General features: G+C 42.1%; 1 protein-coding gene across 2 annotated transcripts in view; it reads right to left on the minus strand.

The window, feature by feature from the left end:
• The window catches only part of FKBP5 (FKBP prolyl isomerase 5), a 53,062-nt gene that overhangs the window by 4,368 nt on the left and 29,708 nt on the right, over window positions 1-18,986 (minus strand). For both annotated transcript variants that reach the window (XM_077839390.1, XM_077839391.1), the window contains 6 exons: window positions 18,594-18,708; window positions 9,424-9,580; window positions 8,124-8,214; window positions 6,677-6,760; window positions 4,428-4,613; window positions 1,181-1,420 (listed from right to left, as the gene is read on the minus strand). In XM_077839390.1, the coding sequence (XP_077695516.1) occupies window positions 1,181-1,420; window positions 4,428-4,613; window positions 6,677-6,760; window positions 8,124-8,214; window positions 9,424-9,580; window positions 18,594-18,708 (873 nt within the window). The remainder of the gene's footprint in view (window positions 1-1,180; window positions 1,421-4,427; window positions 4,614-6,676; window positions 6,761-8,123; window positions 8,215-9,423; window positions 9,581-18,593; window positions 18,709-18,986) is intronic.

Here is an 18,986-nt window from a genome sequence, read left to right on the forward strand (position 1 = left end):
CAAACACATGGTAAAGGAAATCTCTTCCTAATCGCAGATTGCCAACGGCGCAGCAGAGGTAGTCATACAGCGTGCACAGACTGGGAACGTGTACCTTCTTGGCTAAGAGAGTTAGTACATCATATGCAGATTACACTCCACTCCTCTTGGCTAAGCGAGATTAGGTACATTATAGAGGGTACTGGATTCACCTCTTAGCACCTTCTCAACTAATTCACAGGAACAGGATGTTGTATTGTTCACCCCTCCTCTATGGACATTCGGTCCCATCACTGAGGACTGTTACCGAAGTGGGTGTTTGGGGACATGGGGGAGTAGAAGAGGGAAACAAGGTAAAACCCCTCAGGATAGACTGTGTGGAGTTACGGATGGTGCTATAGCGAATGCTCAGATACCTTGGGCCAACACTATAGAAGCAGAAGAACATTATTCCTGGGAGAGCAACTCAACTGGCTAAGTTCACTTCCTCTGTGTGTCACAGTTAATAGCCCTGAGTATTAATTGATCCTTATGTAGCAATTTCTGGCAGAGTTAATTATTTGGCAGGGTTCTTTCTTTCTTTATCAGGCACTAGTTCTGAAGGTAAGGCTGTAAAGGATTTATACAAATTGGTTTCATAGCTCATGTATTCCCTCCTGCTAGAGTACTGTGTGCATCAGGTACTTGTTTGTTTAGGTGACTTCACAGCCTGTTGTGGCAAGAAAGAGACATTAATATTATAGATAGAGGGAATGGAGTCTTATGTTGCAAGACACATGCTTGATATCCAGTGGATTTTCACTACCAACTCCTATCAGACATTTCAGGCCTAGCAATAGAACTGAATGACATCTTCAATCCAGCAGAGGTCAGCAGTGACCAGGAGCATGCCACCAAACAGCTGCTAGATGGAAATCATAAAATTAAGTCTTGGTCCCAATCCCATTCCCAGTTGGGAAAGGTTCACATTGCAAATACCCTTAACAACAACTGATACCTGTGATATCAGCCTCAGCTGTAGAGAGACCAAGAATGGACCATCAAGAAATACAAAGACTCTCTTTCCATAGACTTATCTTCTGTTAGAAGAATACAATCTGCAGTTCTGTTAATCTGGTCCCTTTCTCCATCAAAGTTCACTTAACTTGAGTCAGCTATCAAGTCATAACGGATGCGCTCCAAGTGTCAACACAGTACAAACCTTTGCATCTCTCTCTGCAAACTTCTTGAACATGTTGGCATATATCCTCCGGTCACGCTCATTGTGCTCCTTCATCTTCTTCTGGCAGACCGTGATCTGGGACTTGGCAGCTTTGTTCTGCGGGTTTACTTCCAGTACTTTTTGAAAGTCACATTTCGCCAATTCAAATTCATTCATTAGTAGTCTGGCTTCACCTCTCCTATACAACCCCTTCTCGTTGACTTGATCCAGTCCTAATGCCTGCGAACACATATTTCCACATTAATGCTGGATGCCATCTTAAACTTTGCTAGTTACCCTGGGGTTTCCCTTTACTGTACTCCAGTTAACGCAGGCAAGGACTGCACTGGAGGGAATAATTTTAGCAAATATGCACCAGGCACAATTTATAAAAGATGTACATGGCCACAGGTGTCATCGGGTATTTTTGTGCAGAAGAGTCTGCCACCAAAAGGCACAAAGAAGAATTCCATTACCTAGCTATCTGTTAGGTTGCACAACAAAGGAAAGCCTGGTCGCACGCTACTCTTTGGTAAGATGGAGTGCTCGATTCTGATCTCACACCAGTGTAACTTCACTGACTTTGCTGAAGTTACTCCAACTAAGATCAGATTAAAGGGATAAATACTTCCACCACAACTCAAAACCTAACCCCCTAAAATGAGACATTGCTGTAAGACACCTCAATAATGTTGAGCGCTCCTTGCCCTGGAGTCCTATGCAATGCTGGTTCCTAAACGCTCTGCTTATGTGAATTCGTCTCTCTTTCAGAGGCACTGCAAGTTTTAAAGCCTCATGAAGCATGATGAAATTGGAATGGCAGGAAAGGCTTGAAATCTCTACAGTGCTCCTAAATTGCCCTACACAAAATGGCACCGGCCTCCAGTATTGGTTGAAAATCCACATACTTATACTGCAGTTGATTAATATTATAACTGGACCTCCCTCTCCCCCCAGAAAGTAATCTAGTCAGTGGGAGACAAACCCACAAATGCAAGAATTCATGGTTAAGTACCAAACCCAAGCCTAGAGGAGCACATTAAAGTGACACTCTCAGCACCCGCTAAAGTTTAATCCTTAGCAGCATCTTTGTTTTTTCACAAGTTTGTTTCACTGTGTTAAGCACCTTCCGGAGGCAGCTGTATTACTTTTTCTCCTTCTTTAAAAATGATCTTCAGTTGATTTACACTTAGTTGTGTATCTCTAATAGAATTCCCTATGACAAGATTTTTATCTTGCATATTATTATATATTACACACACACACACACACACACACACGCCTACCCAAGGCAGAATTTGGCCCATTGGTAATTGTGAGTAACTGCATTATTAGTACATGGAAAGAATGTAAGACTCATTTAAAAAAGGCTTTGTTGAACAAATGTACCGTGACTCATGATTACACGCAGAAGCTGATATTTAAAAGTTTAAACTTTATTTTTTTCCAGTTCAAATGACTAACTTATACTACAAATCAAGTCTGCAAGAGTCCTAACCACAGAAGTCTAAGACAAAACTTAGACAAAGTTCAAGTTAAGTTAAGTTTAAGTTAAAAACTTAGCACAAGACAAAAACTTTCAACACTCTAGCTTCTAGTTTACACAAACTCCTTTATTGCTGCCTGCATGCCCAATATGCTTACATGTCTGCTGACAATGTTGACATTCCAAAAAGCTGCTGGTATGCTGAAGAATGTCACTGATGCACAGGCCAGCACCTAGGGGCTAGATTCAAATTAGCTGTGCATGGGTAGAACCCCACTGAAGTCACTGTGGTCTATCCACATGGATCCAGCTGCAGGATCTGGCCCTAAAAGTCATACCCTCTGGCTCCAAATTTCAGACTAAAACACTCTTTTTTAAAAGAGCAAAGGGCTAAATTTTGAACACCTGAAGATTGGGTGGACCACACATCCCCATCTGAAATGCTTTTCACCATCCAACCAATCTGTACCAGGTAGTTACTCTGGATGACTCATCTCCTGAACGAATTCTGTAAAGCATTTTATTTTAACAAAAGTTTGCACGAAAGACACTGTTCAAAATAAAATTATACCAGCATTACAAAGGAGCTTAGTAAAAATGAAATCGTGTCTCTTTAAAATCTTTGGGACCAAAACTCCCCTGGACAAGTGCACATAAATTCCCTCATGAGGGTTCACAAGATGTGCAGCACAGATCAAGAGAAATAATCAAACATCTGAAATTGACCTGGTTCAGATGCTTGTATGTTCCTGAAACTTAACAGATTGGTTTCAAGTTACTTTAACTTCTCCATCCATAAAGCAAAACATCACACAAGAAATACTGAGATTCTACAAAAACAAGTCTATACTGTCCAAGTGCCATGATGAAAAAGTACGTTAGAACAGGACACATTATAACAGGTACAGCAGGACTAACACAACACTCTGCTAGCATTTTTCATCTTTTAAAAAAACTTCAGTTTAATGATCTGTAACAACATTGCTAGACAGAGCCAGGCTCAGTAAGAAAGATTTGTTCGGCTCTACTTCGCACCCTTCCAGAGATATAGGCACTTTGATATGAATAGGTTGATTTGTATGCATGTTGTACGAAGGGATGGATTACTGTAACTATTTTCAACTTTCGCTGTTAAATGACTAGCAGCAGAATACTGTTTCAAGAGCAGAATACATACAAGAGTAATCTTATTTAATCCCAGCACTGGGATTTTGAAGTACACTTGTTAATCTATAAGGTTATTAATACGGAAAGTCCACAGAATGTTTCAATTGCTTGTTTTCCTGATTACAAAGATAGTCTGGTCATCCTAAACATACGAAGGCTGGCACATTATAAATAAGACAGATACAAAATGCAGTTATTTGGACTGAGGTTGTTTGGGAATTAAACACTAATCAACTTCTGAATACTTGAGAAGCCAAAATTGCTCTTAATTCACATTTTAATTGAGAAGATTCTTGTTTGATGCCAGCCCTAATTTTGTTCTATGTTGCTTTTAATTTTGTTTGAGTTGTAATGTGTCCAAGACCACTCTGTGCGTAACTTTATAAAAATGTGCTACTGATCTACCCCTCCAAAAAAGTAACATTCAGAAAACCTTAAGTTTCAGTTATCAGCCCACCAGAGAGGAGACTAAACTTACACTGAAGTTTGGAAGTTGCCTCTGGAATGTAGAGAAATTCAATATAAGGGAAGAGGAGAAAGACAGGAGAGGTAATGGACAGAAAAACAGCCTATTCTAGCCAGGTGTACCTTTACCTTATCGCAGCACTCAACAGCTTTGATGTACTCCCGCAGCTTCAGGTAGCACATGGCCAAGTTGAGGAAGGCTGCCAGCAAGAAGGATTCAGCTTCTTTAGATTCCCTTTCTGATAAGCCATACTCCATCTCTAACCAGGACACAATCTTCCCATATTGAATCACTGCCTGCATGTACTTGCCTTCCTGGGATGAAGGGAAGACAAGGCTAAAGGATTGTTATTTGGCAAACTGAAGCGGATGTGCTTCTGGAACAGTTTTAAGACAGTTTAACAATCTGAACCACCTTGAGTCTTTTAAAATTAAAAACAAGGGGGTTGATTTTCAGAGGTGCCGTGCACCCACAACTCCAGTGAAAGTTAACGGAAGCTGCAATGCTCAGCATCTCTGCAAAATCAGGTCCTGTTTTCTACTCCCCACTCCCATGAGTGCTAGGAGGAATGCCCACACATCCCACCATCCTAGGCTTTCACCTGCCTGAGGAAATGAACTCAGCATTAGCCTGGTCCAAGTGGGAGACAGTGCTTCTCTCCTGTCCTTCCCTTTCAACGGCCATCTCTCTCTTTTCAGGGTTCCAAGGAGACACTCCCCTTGAAGCTAGGAGGGCAGGATGCTTGCAAGCCATCACCACCTGATAGGATGCCCACTGTGGGAGTAGAGAAAGATTATGCCCTTTCCCCTGCCGGACAGGCAAAACTAGAGTACAAAAGGCAGTTTCCAGGGACCCAAAAGATGGGTGTCCCATAGTTCCCATGAGATATAGACTGAACAGAGAACTGCTTATTCAGAAACATGCTGCAATACAGGGGGAGAAGGACCAATGGTGTTCATCCAGTTTCAGAAATTAAACAGCTTCACAGCTGAAAGCGGAAGGCTGAAAGGCAAGGATATGATATGAAAGGCAAAGATATGATAAGAGATCTTCATTAACTCAAATACAAATCCATCAAAACAGCCAACTACATTTAAACAACATGACTTGTAACAAATAATCTTAACTGTACAGATAAAAGATGCTAATATCGCCCGACAGAGCAAAGTCTGGAGACTAAAACATCTTCTCCAAACCCGCTGTAACCTTGATGCAAGCGATCTGTTTTTCAAGGTCAGCTATATTTTGATGCGTCCCTGAATTCAAGTAATTTCTTTCCACTTACAAAATGGACAGTGCGTATCTTCCTTTCAATAAAGCTCTCTATTATTAGGAGCTATTAGAATGGTCATGCCAGATAAAGCCAATATCCTGCATGGCACAGTGGCCAGTACCAGATGCTTCAGAGCAAGGGATGAGAAACCACACAGCAGACAGTTTAGAATAACTAACCTATACAGGAATTTTCTTGGCAATTCCTCTCAGTGTTGATCTTATATCCTGAAGCAGGAGGGTTTATAGCCCCATAAATTGTATTTGGCATAATGTAAATGTGGATATTCTCACGAGTCGTATAACTGTCTAATCCTTTTTTTGAATCTTGCTAAACTCTTGACCGTAATATCTTATGGCAATGAGTTCCATGTATTAAATTTGCACTGTGTAAATAAGCATTAGCGGTATGAAGTTTGGAAGTCATAAGGCTATACCATACAAGTGCCCAAAAAGGCAGACAGTAGTGTTAAACGAAGAAACCTTTTCTTAGCGATACCTCCTTATTTAGTAGGAGCCACTTATCAGACAAGAACAGTCCAATACCAAACTGTTGTCCTACATTGCAGCTCCTTCCTCAGGCTTCTGTGCTACGCCAAGATGGGAAGCTCAAGTTTTCAATAGACCATATTGGTCATTTGAAGAGGAGGGTAGGCAGGAGAGGGGCAATATTTGCCTTGCCTAGGGCTAAAACTGTTTGGGAGGGACAAACTGTGACATTTTATGACTGTTCAATGATGTTTTAGAGCTTGTCTACACAGGGAAGTTAACACACTGCAAGCTCACATGTGAATTTACAGCATGCCAGCTACTTCACATTAACTCCCCATGTGAACACTCTGCACACTAAAAGCGCCCTCGGGCAATTAAGCTAAAGCACACAAAGGCACCTTCAGTGTGCTATGAGTGTGCGCCCAGATGGGGTTTAGTGCACAGTAGCTCGTGCACTGTAAAGTCAAACTCCAGTTTGCTGCACATTAACTTCCCGTGTTGACAAGCCCTTCAATTGTTTCTCTGAAGGGTCCACCAGCAATTTAAGAAAATGTTAGACTGGAATCCCAGTTTCATTTCTTGGCGACCCAGTTTCTACTAAGTCTTTACAAACCTTGAAATACACTGTCCCTTTCTCTTTGACAATGGCAGCCTGCTCAAGTTTCTCTTTGGTGTCCATCTCCCAGGATTCTTTGGCCTGTGTGCAAACATTTATAACAACTGTTAGAAGATGAGACAGGAAACAATATCAGCTGGAGTTCCTGACTTCTAGGGCGGCTCCTTATCCCAACTTGTTTGTCGTGTTGTTGTAGCCGTGTTGGTCCCAAGATACTAGATAGACGAGGTGGGTGAGGTAATATCTTTTATTGGACCAACTTCTGATGATGAAATAGACAATCTTTCGATCTACGTAGGGGACCTGAAGATCTCTGTGTAGCTTGAAAACTTGTCTTTTACCAACAGAATAAAACAAAAGGCATCACCTCACCCACCTCGTCTCTCCTTATCCCAACAACAGAAACTGACTTCTAGAAACCCAGATTTCAAGACATGCTGACTCCAAGCCACACTGCTATTACCAATTCTTTGCCATGCCAATGCTCACTCATTATCTGAAGGAGTTTGTTCTCTGGTGTCAGGAGGAAGCCACTTTGCCCACTGGAGGCAGCTAGGAGGAGTGGATCACAAAAGCAAGTATGGGTCTATAGTCATAAATAAATCCTTTATCTGTCCACCAGATACATTCAGCTTTAGGAATTAAAAAGGCAATAAAGTCAAAATGAGTGGTCAGTCCTGTAACCTGAGACTCAAGTCCTTCACATCAAGTGGACAGAGCTGTCTAGGATTTCTCCTTGACTGGCTGGGTTTGTCAGTGCTGTGTGTTAAAGAAAGCCATTCTGTGTCTAGGATCAGGTAAGAGGACACTTGTTTAACAAGACTGGTCCATTCGAACCCCATGTGCTCAAAAACCCCATTCAAAACAACATACCAGCCAGCATCGGAGGGGTGGGTAAAGTGTCTCCACAGGGAGAAGGGAAATTCTGTCCTCTCCCTTGTTAAGAGATGGGGGAGGGAAGCCAGGCACAAATGCCTACCTCCCACAAACATGCCCCAGGACAGAGCCTGGCAGCATCTGCTCCACCCCATGTACATCTTGTTCTTCATTAGCACTGTACAAACACGGGCACATTTTCCGGCCTCCCAAAGAGGGCGCAGCCTGTTCAGCAGCCCAGCCCTGCCCTCCTTTCAGAGCAGTTTGGCAGGACATGAACTTTTTTGTCTGCAGCCCAGTTAAAAAAAAAAATAAAAAGAAGTACAAAGAGAACAGGCCTAGGAACAAATAAAGGAACAAGTCTTGAAACGCATCCAAAAAAATAAAACAAACGAACATAGGAGAACAAATTAAGAACACCGAGATCTTTGTTGCTGTAACTGCTTTACCAGGGCTGCATTACAGCCACACCAAAGACACAGTGTTAAACGCTTTCAAGGCAGAACAGCTTCCAGTAGTCTTTGAAAGTGTGTGTGTGTTTGTGTTTTGAGAGAAATTCTATTCTCACCTTTTCAAAGCTTTTAAGTGTAACTTCATACACAAGCTCAGCATTTGCCTCGATGCCAAATTTAGGCTTCCCTGCCTCGCCAAACCCATATCTGAAACACAGCATAAAAATAAAGCGTCAGAGGAAAGGGTGTGTGATCAGGCACTTCATTCAATATTCTTATTATTCATGCACACATGGAGGTACGAGTGGGGAGCTACACACCAAACCCTAGAGACAAGCCAGACATTGAATAGGAAACTGTGCCAAGTTTCTTGTCAGTGGCAATGTTGTTTTTAGAAACAGGACTGCATTCAATACTATTCCCCTGGCATTCAGATGGGATGCATCACCCATACTGGGGGGGAGGGATAGCTCAGTGATTTGAGGATTGGCCTGCTAAACCCAGGGTTGTGAGTTCAATCCCTGAGGGAGCCATTTAGGGATCTGGGGCAAAAATTGGGGATTGGTCCTGCTTTGAGCAGCAGGTTGGACTAGATGACCTCCTGAGGTCCCCTTCCAACCCTGATATTCTAGGATTCTACTCTACTCAGCTCTGCTGTTTCTTCAATTAATTGTATATTTCCATTTTCTTTTAGTATCACCCTTCAAGGGCGGTGCTCTTTTTCCTGTGCCTCTGAAAGGCAGGCTACTTAAAGTTAAACACCTAAATCCATATGTAGGCACCTGTCCCTGCAAACCAGAGATTGTCATTTTGGCCTAAATTTATGTCAGTAACTGGATGCCATTCCAACCCTCTCCCAGCGTTTAAACATGTCAGGATAGGATGATTTTATTCCATAAGAGCAAAATGAAGGTATGCTAGATCATAGGATGCTTTGGGTGCATGTGGATATTCCTATCGTCAACCACAAGGCATGTGATTTTGGTCTATGTAATATGCGGAAGCTATAAGGCTGCACAAAAACAAGCTGTGGATTGCACTGATGGTGATGGGTGCATTTCCTTTAATAGTTCAGATACAAATATCTGAACAAGAGCACTCACTCACAACTCAACTCTCCTTAATCCTACGTTTGTGACAGCTTGTATGAATACTATGAACAAAGCCAAATTAGATGTGATTATCTATTCAACAGACAGAGTTTCATACAGGTACAACAATGCTCTTGTCAAACTTTCCAGAAACTGAAATGATCAGTTTACAGGTTTGGTGGCTCCTAGGAGATCGTAGGGGTGGGCATTTGTAAAGAAGATCCTATGAAAGAAACATATCCTTTTCAGTAACAGTCTGCTACTGAGATTGTCTGCAAGATGCTGAGACAGATACTGCTCACCCAGAGCAAAAAGAGTTTCTTACCGTGGTCCAAGGTACAAGATACAGTATTCTTCTCTCTGCATTTTCTCTAGAGCTTTGTCAATTCCAATTGGAATGTCGTGGTCTTCCCCTTCTCCAACAACGAACGTCACATCTCTGCAGTCAAATATTCTGCCACTACAAAATCCTTCCAGGTGGACTGCAGGGAAACAAAACAGAGTAAGAGATGCAAGGAAGGCACACAAAATTGCCAGAAAAGTTTCACTGGGCCGACAGAGTTGCACAATTAAAGACTTTGTTTTTCTATCACTGTCCCCTGCCCTTAAGAGCTTAAAGTACAAGATTAACATTTTTTAATCTTCAGGGAATAACCCAGCTCTATTTTGAGACAGAGACAAATACAGTCTCAGGTGACAACAGTATGCAGCTTCTGGCTACAGGTAAGAAGAATCCTGTCTATAGCATCCATGTTTGTTTATACATAAAGTGAAACCTCTTGTAAGCAACCACCAAATTGTCTTTAAAAAGTTTGCTGCCTACTCCCCAGGTAGTCTCTCAAACAGTTACCACAATGCTGCTACAAATCTTGGTGATTACTTAAAGTGGCCACTTAAGACAAGGGAGTACCTATTAGTGGTCAGTGATTTTGTGTAAATTTCACTACAATCTGGGAAAAGCAGTGTTTTCGTTCTTTCGCAATATAAAGTTGAAAATCATTTCTTGTGAAAATATCTTTAACATTTGGGGGGGAAAGCTGTCCCTAACCCATAGCTGAACAAAATGTGACAGGCTGAATCTGTAGACTATGGAAAAAGCATGAACTCCCTGCTTGTTTAAGATTCACGTGCTCTGTGCTCTCAAAGTGGTACCAACACCCACAACATCTCCTGTAAGTTCAAATAAAAGTTACTAAGAATTGTAAAGCCTGGAGACTCAAGAACCACATTGGTTTAGACTAAAAGAAAAGGAGGACTTGTGGCACCTTAGAGACTAACCAATTTATTTGAGCATAAGCTTTCGTGAGCTGTAGCTCACGAAAGCTTATGCTCAAATAAATTGGTTAGTCTCTAAGGTGCCACAAGTCCTCCTTTTCTTTTTGAGGATATAGACTAACACGGCTGCTACTCTGAAACTTGTCATTAGTTTAGACTGGGTTTCAACTTGCAGATTCTCAACAACGAGAAGTGTATTCATACTATTGTGCCTAGTCACTACAGCGAGGGGTGCTTTAGAACTGTTCAGGGATATATTCCTATTCTGTCTTCATGTAGTACACACCCTGCACTGAGATATGCAACATGGACGTTCGTTTTCCTTGGGTTTTGGAAAGTTCAGCTCCTCCCTGCTTATGTAAAATCTAGCCAGCTACTGACCATGTGGCCCACATTTCTGGTGGTGAGGAGGTTCAACATTCCCCTCTCCCCTGCCCAGAAGAACTGCAAAGCAAGGCAATGGGAAAGTAACTGAAGGTGTGTTTTCCTTTAATACCTCTCCTCTAGAGAATTTCAATAGGCAGCCTGCTCATGGTCTGATCCCACCATCCTTAGTCAGATACGAGTTCTACTGAAGTCAACAGGACCCTGGCCTGAGTAAGGAAACTGACTTACAGCCTGTAGACCCAAGTATAATTCCTGTTCAGTGCTAACTGGTGCTCAGCTGAAAAATTATTGATTTAGGCAGTTTTAACAGGTTTATAAATCCTTGACCGGTAAACATCAGACAAAACAATCATCATTACAACTCTGAGCTTCTGTGTGGAGAAACATACATGAATGTAATGATCAGGTCTCTCTATCCAATAGGCGTAGGGTGTCCCATATGGTACATAGGGTGTAAGCATCTTCACATGACCCACTACATGCAGTTTCTGATCATTTTATTAAGTCCACTGAAATCTCTGATCACACACATTTAACAAATCAGGCGTGTCTAACAAATGTTCAAGTTCAAAGAAGTTGGACAGGGGTACCGCTATTTGGGGTAGGGGGGGTAGGGATATGTAATGTGTGCCTTAATTTTTCCATAATCACCTCCCATTTTTTTAGCCTTTCCTTTACAGCTGGACTAATTTCCTTTTTCCAGTGAGACGCTATCAGTAGCCTAGCAGCTCCCAGCAGATGAAAGAGTAATTCTTCATTTCCTTTCGTGGGACCATTTTTGGCTAGGAAGCCCTGGAAGGTTTGGTAATAAATAACCAAATTACAAACCATCCCAATGCTCTAATGACTAGATCCGGCTGCCATATAGTCATAGAATCTCTTCTCTCACCACAATTTCCCCCCACGCTTATCCCCATTCAGTCACACATATTTTTAAGCTGAGTGGTGTGAGAGGCCACTGAAACAGAAGCTGAAAAAAATGTTATTTTATCATGCTACAGACTGAGGTTGATTGTCCCCTTTCTGAGATCAAATCCCATTCCTCTGGGATAAATTATCTATCCAGATGCTTTTCCCAGCGTGGCCTTTTTTTTTTTTTTTCACTTAGGATAAGCTGTCTGCAAAGATGGATATAATTAATTATTTTTGTTTAATTGACCAGTCACCATCACGTCTATTAAAAGTTAACTTTCTAGGAACGTTGTTTTATATAGAAAACTGAGAAACATAATGCCTAACTGGAATATACTGGTACCATGGGAGAGTGAGCCAATTAAAGTTAGTTTTGATCTTTAAACAGGTTAGAAAAGTTTCTTTACCCAACATCTGACCAACCGTGTCTATTCCATGGGCCTACCCAATCTTTAAAACTCTCTGGTTCTATTCACATATTTCTCGTGATCCTAAATCAGCACCACACTCTGCAGGCATTTTCCACAGGTGCTGCTGCACCAGCTCAGATGTTTCCCATAAGGGCTAACAGATTTATACATTTTATTAAAGCTAATGTTAAAAAATTATATAGTACACAGGTTAAGAAAAGAGTGTCCGCAGATCTGAGTATAGTGCTTAGATTATCCACAAATACAAAGTTTGTTTTTAAAGTCATAAGATACATATAGTGCATAATCAGAAATGACCCAAATTTAGGTGAATAAATTTAAGAATACAGTTTAGATATTAGCATCCAAGTATTCAGGTACATCCCTCAGGAAATGTTATACAGAGAGTTGGTTGTGGAATGCAAATACAGCAATGAGTGAAGATGGTCCCTCAGTAATTGAGAATTTAGGGTAGGTTGTCCATTTAGAAAATACAATCCACGAGGAAAGTTACTACAAGTGGTAATGAATAGAGAGAAAATATCAAACTAAAATGCTCTCCAGGACAACCTGAAGGAGAATCCATTTCAGTGTCAGAGGTTGATAAAACAGACAAATAGGAGTAACATAATGACACACAGGAAGAACTACTGAGCTCTCTTGTAGAGAGCTGGCAAACCTCTGTCATGCAGAGGTTATCTTGCTTTGTGCCCTCTGCCTGGCAGGAACCACCCCAGTTCAGCACACAGCAGTTAAACAGCCTTCTGATGAGACAGATCAGTCTTTGAGCACTGGGTGAACCTGCCATTCTTCTTGGTGCTATCGCTGCATCTGCACGGTTGTGTGGTTTTGGGAAATTCCAGCCCACAACATGGATGACTAATCCAGTTTCCATTTAATCACAGTTAGAGGCGTTTGGAACTTTTACAAAATGCGATCACTAGAGAGAGATATATGCATCTTTATCAGGTTAACAAAGCCACATCTTAGCACTGATGCTGCACCTGGAATACTGCAGAGAAGGACAGGGATTGTGATGACGCTCTGGAGTTGCCTAACAGCCTTGGGACATGTCTTGCATCGGTCATCTATAGCTAAGAACTAGAAGAGCAGGCCAGTGCATGGCTGGCCAGTCACTGAACTAGAAAGCACAGCGTGACAAGTTTCGTGCAATTGGTAACAGAGGTCCTATGACGATCAGGGTCAAGAGACTCCAAGGGGAGAACGTAAGGTTGAACCTTCCCCAAAACCAACAGCTGAACCAACTGACTGCAAGCTGTATTTTATGAACACTTGCCGTGTTCTGAACTGGGGGGTCACTATGAGGTACATATACAGACTGTGGTTATGAACGTAGGTATTTGTGTATATACAAAATCCTGCACATACTCTGCGTTGCAACATTTCGTTACCCCTCGCAGCAGGGCTGGGAGCAGTTAAGCGGGGAGGGGCACCTCCCAAACCAGGCGTTTACACTACCCAGTTCCAAGAAATGGCTGATTGTGCAGCCTAGGAAAGGACAATGGTGGACCATTAGGAGTTAACCGGAAGACACTGAGACATCCTCAGCTATCAAGTCAAGAGGGAATTTCCTCCGCTCTGAATAAACATGAAAACACCATGGAAAGAGAGAAAAAAAGCCTTTTAAAAAGCAGGCTTGTGTCTGAGGTTTGTCATTCAGGTCAAGGGGTACGCTGGGAAACAGCTCCCAAGCAACAGGAAACTTGCATTTGAAAAGGGATTTTATTTAATATGGAAGTGTAAAGCCTAAGGTTGTGTCTTTCAGTTTATTTTCTTCCCTGACAATTTCATTTTTCAATCTGGGGTTTTTTTATTAACTAAACTTTTTGTTTATTTTTACCCAATCAGGTCTCTGGTGTGCAACTGTGTGGAGCACACATCCTAAAAGAAGCTGGTGTCAGGGTGGCTGGTTTCATGCCTGGGGGCCGGGGACGGGGGGGTGACAAAGCAGAGAGAAAAAGTCCAAGTGTCTCGTACTTAAGAACCCTGGAAGCACAGATTTGGGGGGACTCGGGACTGGATGGGCTGCAGGTATCACCCTGCAAAGAGTAACTAGGCTGGTAGAAGCTAGGGTGAGACCTTTTGCTTGTGGGAAGGCTACCAATGTGAGGGCCTTGAACCAACGCTGCACAGCATAAAGGCACCCACAGTTACCGGACAGGCAGTGACAGAACTCCTCGTTGGTCGGAGCAATCCACTAAACATCACAGTTCCCTACACCACAAGACAGAGCTACAGGAAATCACAGATTTTTGGCTTATCCCACTGCTGAACGAGGGCCCCTATATGAATGATATGAAAGGGCACCCATTGGAGAGAGGAGAGCTGGTCAGGACGTTTTTGATGAAATGTTTCTGTGGGAAAATACCAATTCCTTGAAACTGAAACTCTTTGCACAAACGTATCAATTCTAACGAAACTTTAGTTAGGAAGGTTTCTCGGGTCCAAAAACGAGAGCACAAGAGTCAGATGGGAACACCGCCCCTCAGAATAGCCAACTGCCCAGTGGTTAGAGCACTCTCCTTGTATGTGGGAAACCCAGGTTCAAGCCCTAGCTCCAAATCTGCTCCCTCCCCCCACGCCTTTTTTTGCAAAAGGGTTCGAAAGGTCTGTGGGGGAACATAAACAGATTTAGAAACCTCCATTTTTCGTGAAAAGGAATCCTTGTTATCCCAGCCAGCCCTTGCCGAAAGCTCGGTGACTCCTGACCTACACTCTTCCATTACCGCCAAGTCACCTTGGTTTTCTGCTTTAACAAAGAACAGTGCACCTCACACACTCCCACAGCAATTCTCAGCGTACATTTTGAAAACAAGTAACCTGATAACCTTACAGTACCACGTAAAGCCTCCCTCCTCCTTTGCTTTGGCGCAGAGATCTGGCCTGCTATTGCCTGTAAACACCAAGCACAATAATGGGGCTATCCAGGTTATTATAATCATTGAAACCAGCAGGAATCACTGTCGGGAATAAGCCAAGAGACTGAGCTGGAGAGGGAGCTCCTTGCTACTCCAATTCCATGCTGCCTTAAGGGGGAAAAGAAGGCTCATTGAAACAAGCACTCCCAGTTTCCCAAATCCTTGCCTTCACCAGAATAATTCTGTGAGTTTGATGTAAGAGTCCTGGTTCTAGCAGTATGGCATTCACAGTTAATCTGTTGCCAGCCTCTGCCAGCATGCGAAGACAGTGATCTAAGGTGCAAGCTTTAAGAATAGAACATACAGGATGGCATGAAGCTTCCAGCTGGCCTTTCACAGACTTGCTACGAATTCAAGCACAGTAATTTTATTCTGTTTTAATTATATGGAAATATAACGGCAACAGGAAAGTCTCCTGTTCTGTTTTTCCAAGTGCATTTAAGAGGTATCTAAAGCAGCTCGTTTGGATACAGTTACACTTGGAGAACACAGCAAGAAACCCCAGCCCGGCTGCAGAACATCACTTCAGCTGCAGCGCTGACTTATTGTTCTCTCAGTGCCTAGAGCGATTTTGTTTTGAAGAGCACAGAACGCTGTGTTCTGAATGTGGCTGGCACATGAACCCGATGTGCTGACTGCAATTTGTACTCCTATTAAAACAGAAAAAAGGCTGTAACAAAAGCTAGAATGCAAAAATTCTACTCTAGGCTGTGTCTTAGGAAGTGGGACTCTGAATTATGCCCTATAACTCAAGCTAATTACATTGCCTTTGAAAATCCAACCCAGAGATGTCAGTTCTGGTAAAAGCACGTTTTCCTCCAGTCTAATTATAGCAGTGATGGCAGGTACCTTTGTACTAGTTTCTGAGTTAACACTGGGTTTTTACTAGAACTCAATGGAAATATTTTAAGAGTGAAAATGTGGCTGCTGTCTGGTTGAAAATAGATTATTATGACAGATCATTGCTATTCCTCTGGTTTTGTGCCATCCTAATCCCACTACCTGTGTCTGATCCTACCACCTTGTGCCGGATATGGAGTCTAGAATGGGACACTCAGAGAAAGAGAGGGAGAGGGAGAGGGAGAGACAGACAGACAGCATGGTAGCAACCAAAATACTGTTAAGAGGCTGCCAGGTCTGAAATGTGCCCCGTCCTTAAAGCACATTTAAGGAAACCCAGGCCCTGGGCAGCTCGTTAGATCAGAATGAAACTGAAGGCCACATTGGTAACTTGCTCCGAACCAAACTGCTAGCACAGCGCAACTTTTGGGAATAGGATTAGTAAACAGTTCTTGACCTCTGCCTTGCACAGGCTGCATGTGTTATGCAAAACTGCCTCAGAGGGCATTAATCTCCACTATCCTGACTATGCCTGTGTCCAAATTAATGCAATAAGCTAAGAAGAAAGTGTACTTTTTAAATAGTTAAAAAAAAATTAAAGGAGGATTTATAATCATGTGCCATGAGAAGGGCCCACTACTAACCACCACTCTGGGGGAGTCTTTAAAGAACTGCTATATCAGGATGTTTTAAATCAAGATTGTATATTTTTCTAAAGGATCTGCTCTAGCGATTATTTCGGGACGTTCTATGGTCTGTGTTATGCAGGACGTCAGACTAGATCATCACTATGGTCCCTTCTGGCCCTAGAATCTATGCTTAAGGAAGAGCCAAATTGCTGATTAAATTGATATGTTTTCCTCTTTCTGACAAATCAAACCACTTCCTAGCGATTAAAAACAAATTATTTGTGCTCTAAATAAGAACAGTGCTTTGTTCTATTTGTTACTTTGTGGCGTAATAAACATAATTGTGTGTCTCGTTACAAACTTCCTGAGCACACAAAAGCATAATGGGTTTTGATGTTTAAATGAAACCAAAACATAAGCAATAAAAAGGAATGCAGCAGTCAGGACTATTAAACTGGTATCTACTTTGATTTATTTTTTTTAACTTGGCCTCTAGGTACAATAAAGCAAGCTTGAAACTTTACACAAAACTTCTCTCAGTACACATAACCATGACCCAAAACATTCCATAGGCAGAGTGAAATTAGAGTCCAAAGGAGTTCTCTCTAAAATCAGTCCCGCTAAAGGACTAGACATTTAAATTAATAGGCTTAACAAGTTGAATGTGACAATTCAGATCAATTTCTCCCCTCCCAAAAAGATTCATAAACTCATACCGTACAGAAGCTCTGACATAGGGAGAAGGGGGACCAGCTAATCCTAAATGTACAATTTAGCCATTCAAATGGCCAAGGCTTCCATTTCTCTCTAATTCTATGGTTCAATTGTTCTATGTAAACTTGGCTTCCTTCATCCTTCCACTCCACATCAAATAGCTGCTTTAGAAGAGAAGCTATAATTACTCCATCATATTGATGGAAAGAGTGCTATAAGAAATCTGAATGGGATTTCAGATCACTGCTTCTGGGCCAGATTAGGACTTCAATTAAACCCATAGAACAGTACTGACTTCAGTAGGCCCTTCTCATTAATCTATGCCTACTAGGTAGTAGCCATCCAAAGGTAGCAGTAGTATTCTGGCCACAGGGAGAGGGAAAGAAAAGCCTTAATTGTATTATAGATGCAACCCAAACATTGTAAAGGACTATGAAAATAGGAAGCTACCTAGTTTAGGCCAAGACATGCATGCCTGTAACATTTAATAAATATTGGACTCAAGTAAAAGCTACAGTAGTAGCTAAATTGAGGCGGTGATTTTAATCACATATACACAAGAAAATCCAGAGTTTGGATATACAAAGCAGCCCACACATGGTCCCCTACTGCATTACAGCGGCTTTCAGACCGCAACACGAGAATGGAAAATCTTCAAAAAAAAAAAATTAATGAATAAAGGAAGACAACCAAGGAGACAGAACTCATACCGTACATGCCGAATTTTCTTCAAAGTTTCCACATCAAACTAAGGAGAACTGGTTGCACAATTTAGTATTGGTTTGTTTATCAAAGCCAGAGGGGGCCGTCGACAAAATGAGGACCAGGGTGACTCAGAGAGAAAAAAGCCTGAGTTATACCTCAGTGGTCATTTCATCAGCACCTAGCTGCTTTCCATTAAACCCTTATGAGTCAGTGGCTCTGGATTGGCCGAGGAAGGAAGAATTGTGTTAACATATTAAATGCTGACACACTCAGGCTGAGAGTTAACTGCCTCTCTCTTCGACTTCCTCCTCCCCCCCTCCCACGTCACCCTGTCTTCACACAAAACCACACAAACCATGGCCAGTGTCCTCTACATAGATACCTTGTGTGCTATTGGACAAATGGCACACTCCAGTCTTTGAGCTAGAACACTCGCTTTAGGAACCCCCTTCTGGCACAGCTGCAGGGTCTGCTCTGGTCACACAGAGACGGTACAAAATATAGACTGGCAAACAGATGATGGATGACTCTCCCAGCACTCCTCAGAAACAACCCTGTCAACCTGCTTCATCGTCAGAGATGGCTACAGTGCTGCAAATCCCCTGAAATGCTATTACACAGGCTTCATTTGCACTTGGCTGTTAAGGTGAGTTTAGTTACTCGGGCAGCCAAGCCGGTACTCACTTTCTACGGTAGCTCCTTCATTTGGGTTGGAGTATCCTTCCCCTTTCCGTTTGATTCTCCGGATGATTCCTCCATCCTCAAATAAATCCTCCCCTTTGAAATTAAGAAGTTCGATCTAAATAAATAAATAAAAGATAGCCTAAGCAACAGTTGATCGTAGATGTGGAAAACCAATTCAGCTGACAACTGGAAGAAGCCCAAAAAAGCCAGCTCTAAGGTAGGGAACAGGTCCGATTTATTAAAAACTGGAATGTGCATAATATCTGAAAAGTAGCATAGAGAAAGAATAAAACTAGAGCATACTAATCCTGTAAGGATGTAATTCAAACAGTGATGTGCGATTCTGTGAAAACTGCCCTAGGTAACAGACCATAAGAATGTAAGAATGGCCAC

This window comes from Eretmochelys imbricata, chromosome 21 (assembly GCF_965152235.1).
Source record: "Eretmochelys imbricata isolate rEreImb1 chromosome 21, rEreImb1.hap1, whole genome shotgun sequence".
NCBI classification, from domain to species: Eukaryota; Metazoa; Chordata; order Testudines; family Cheloniidae; genus Eretmochelys; species Eretmochelys imbricata.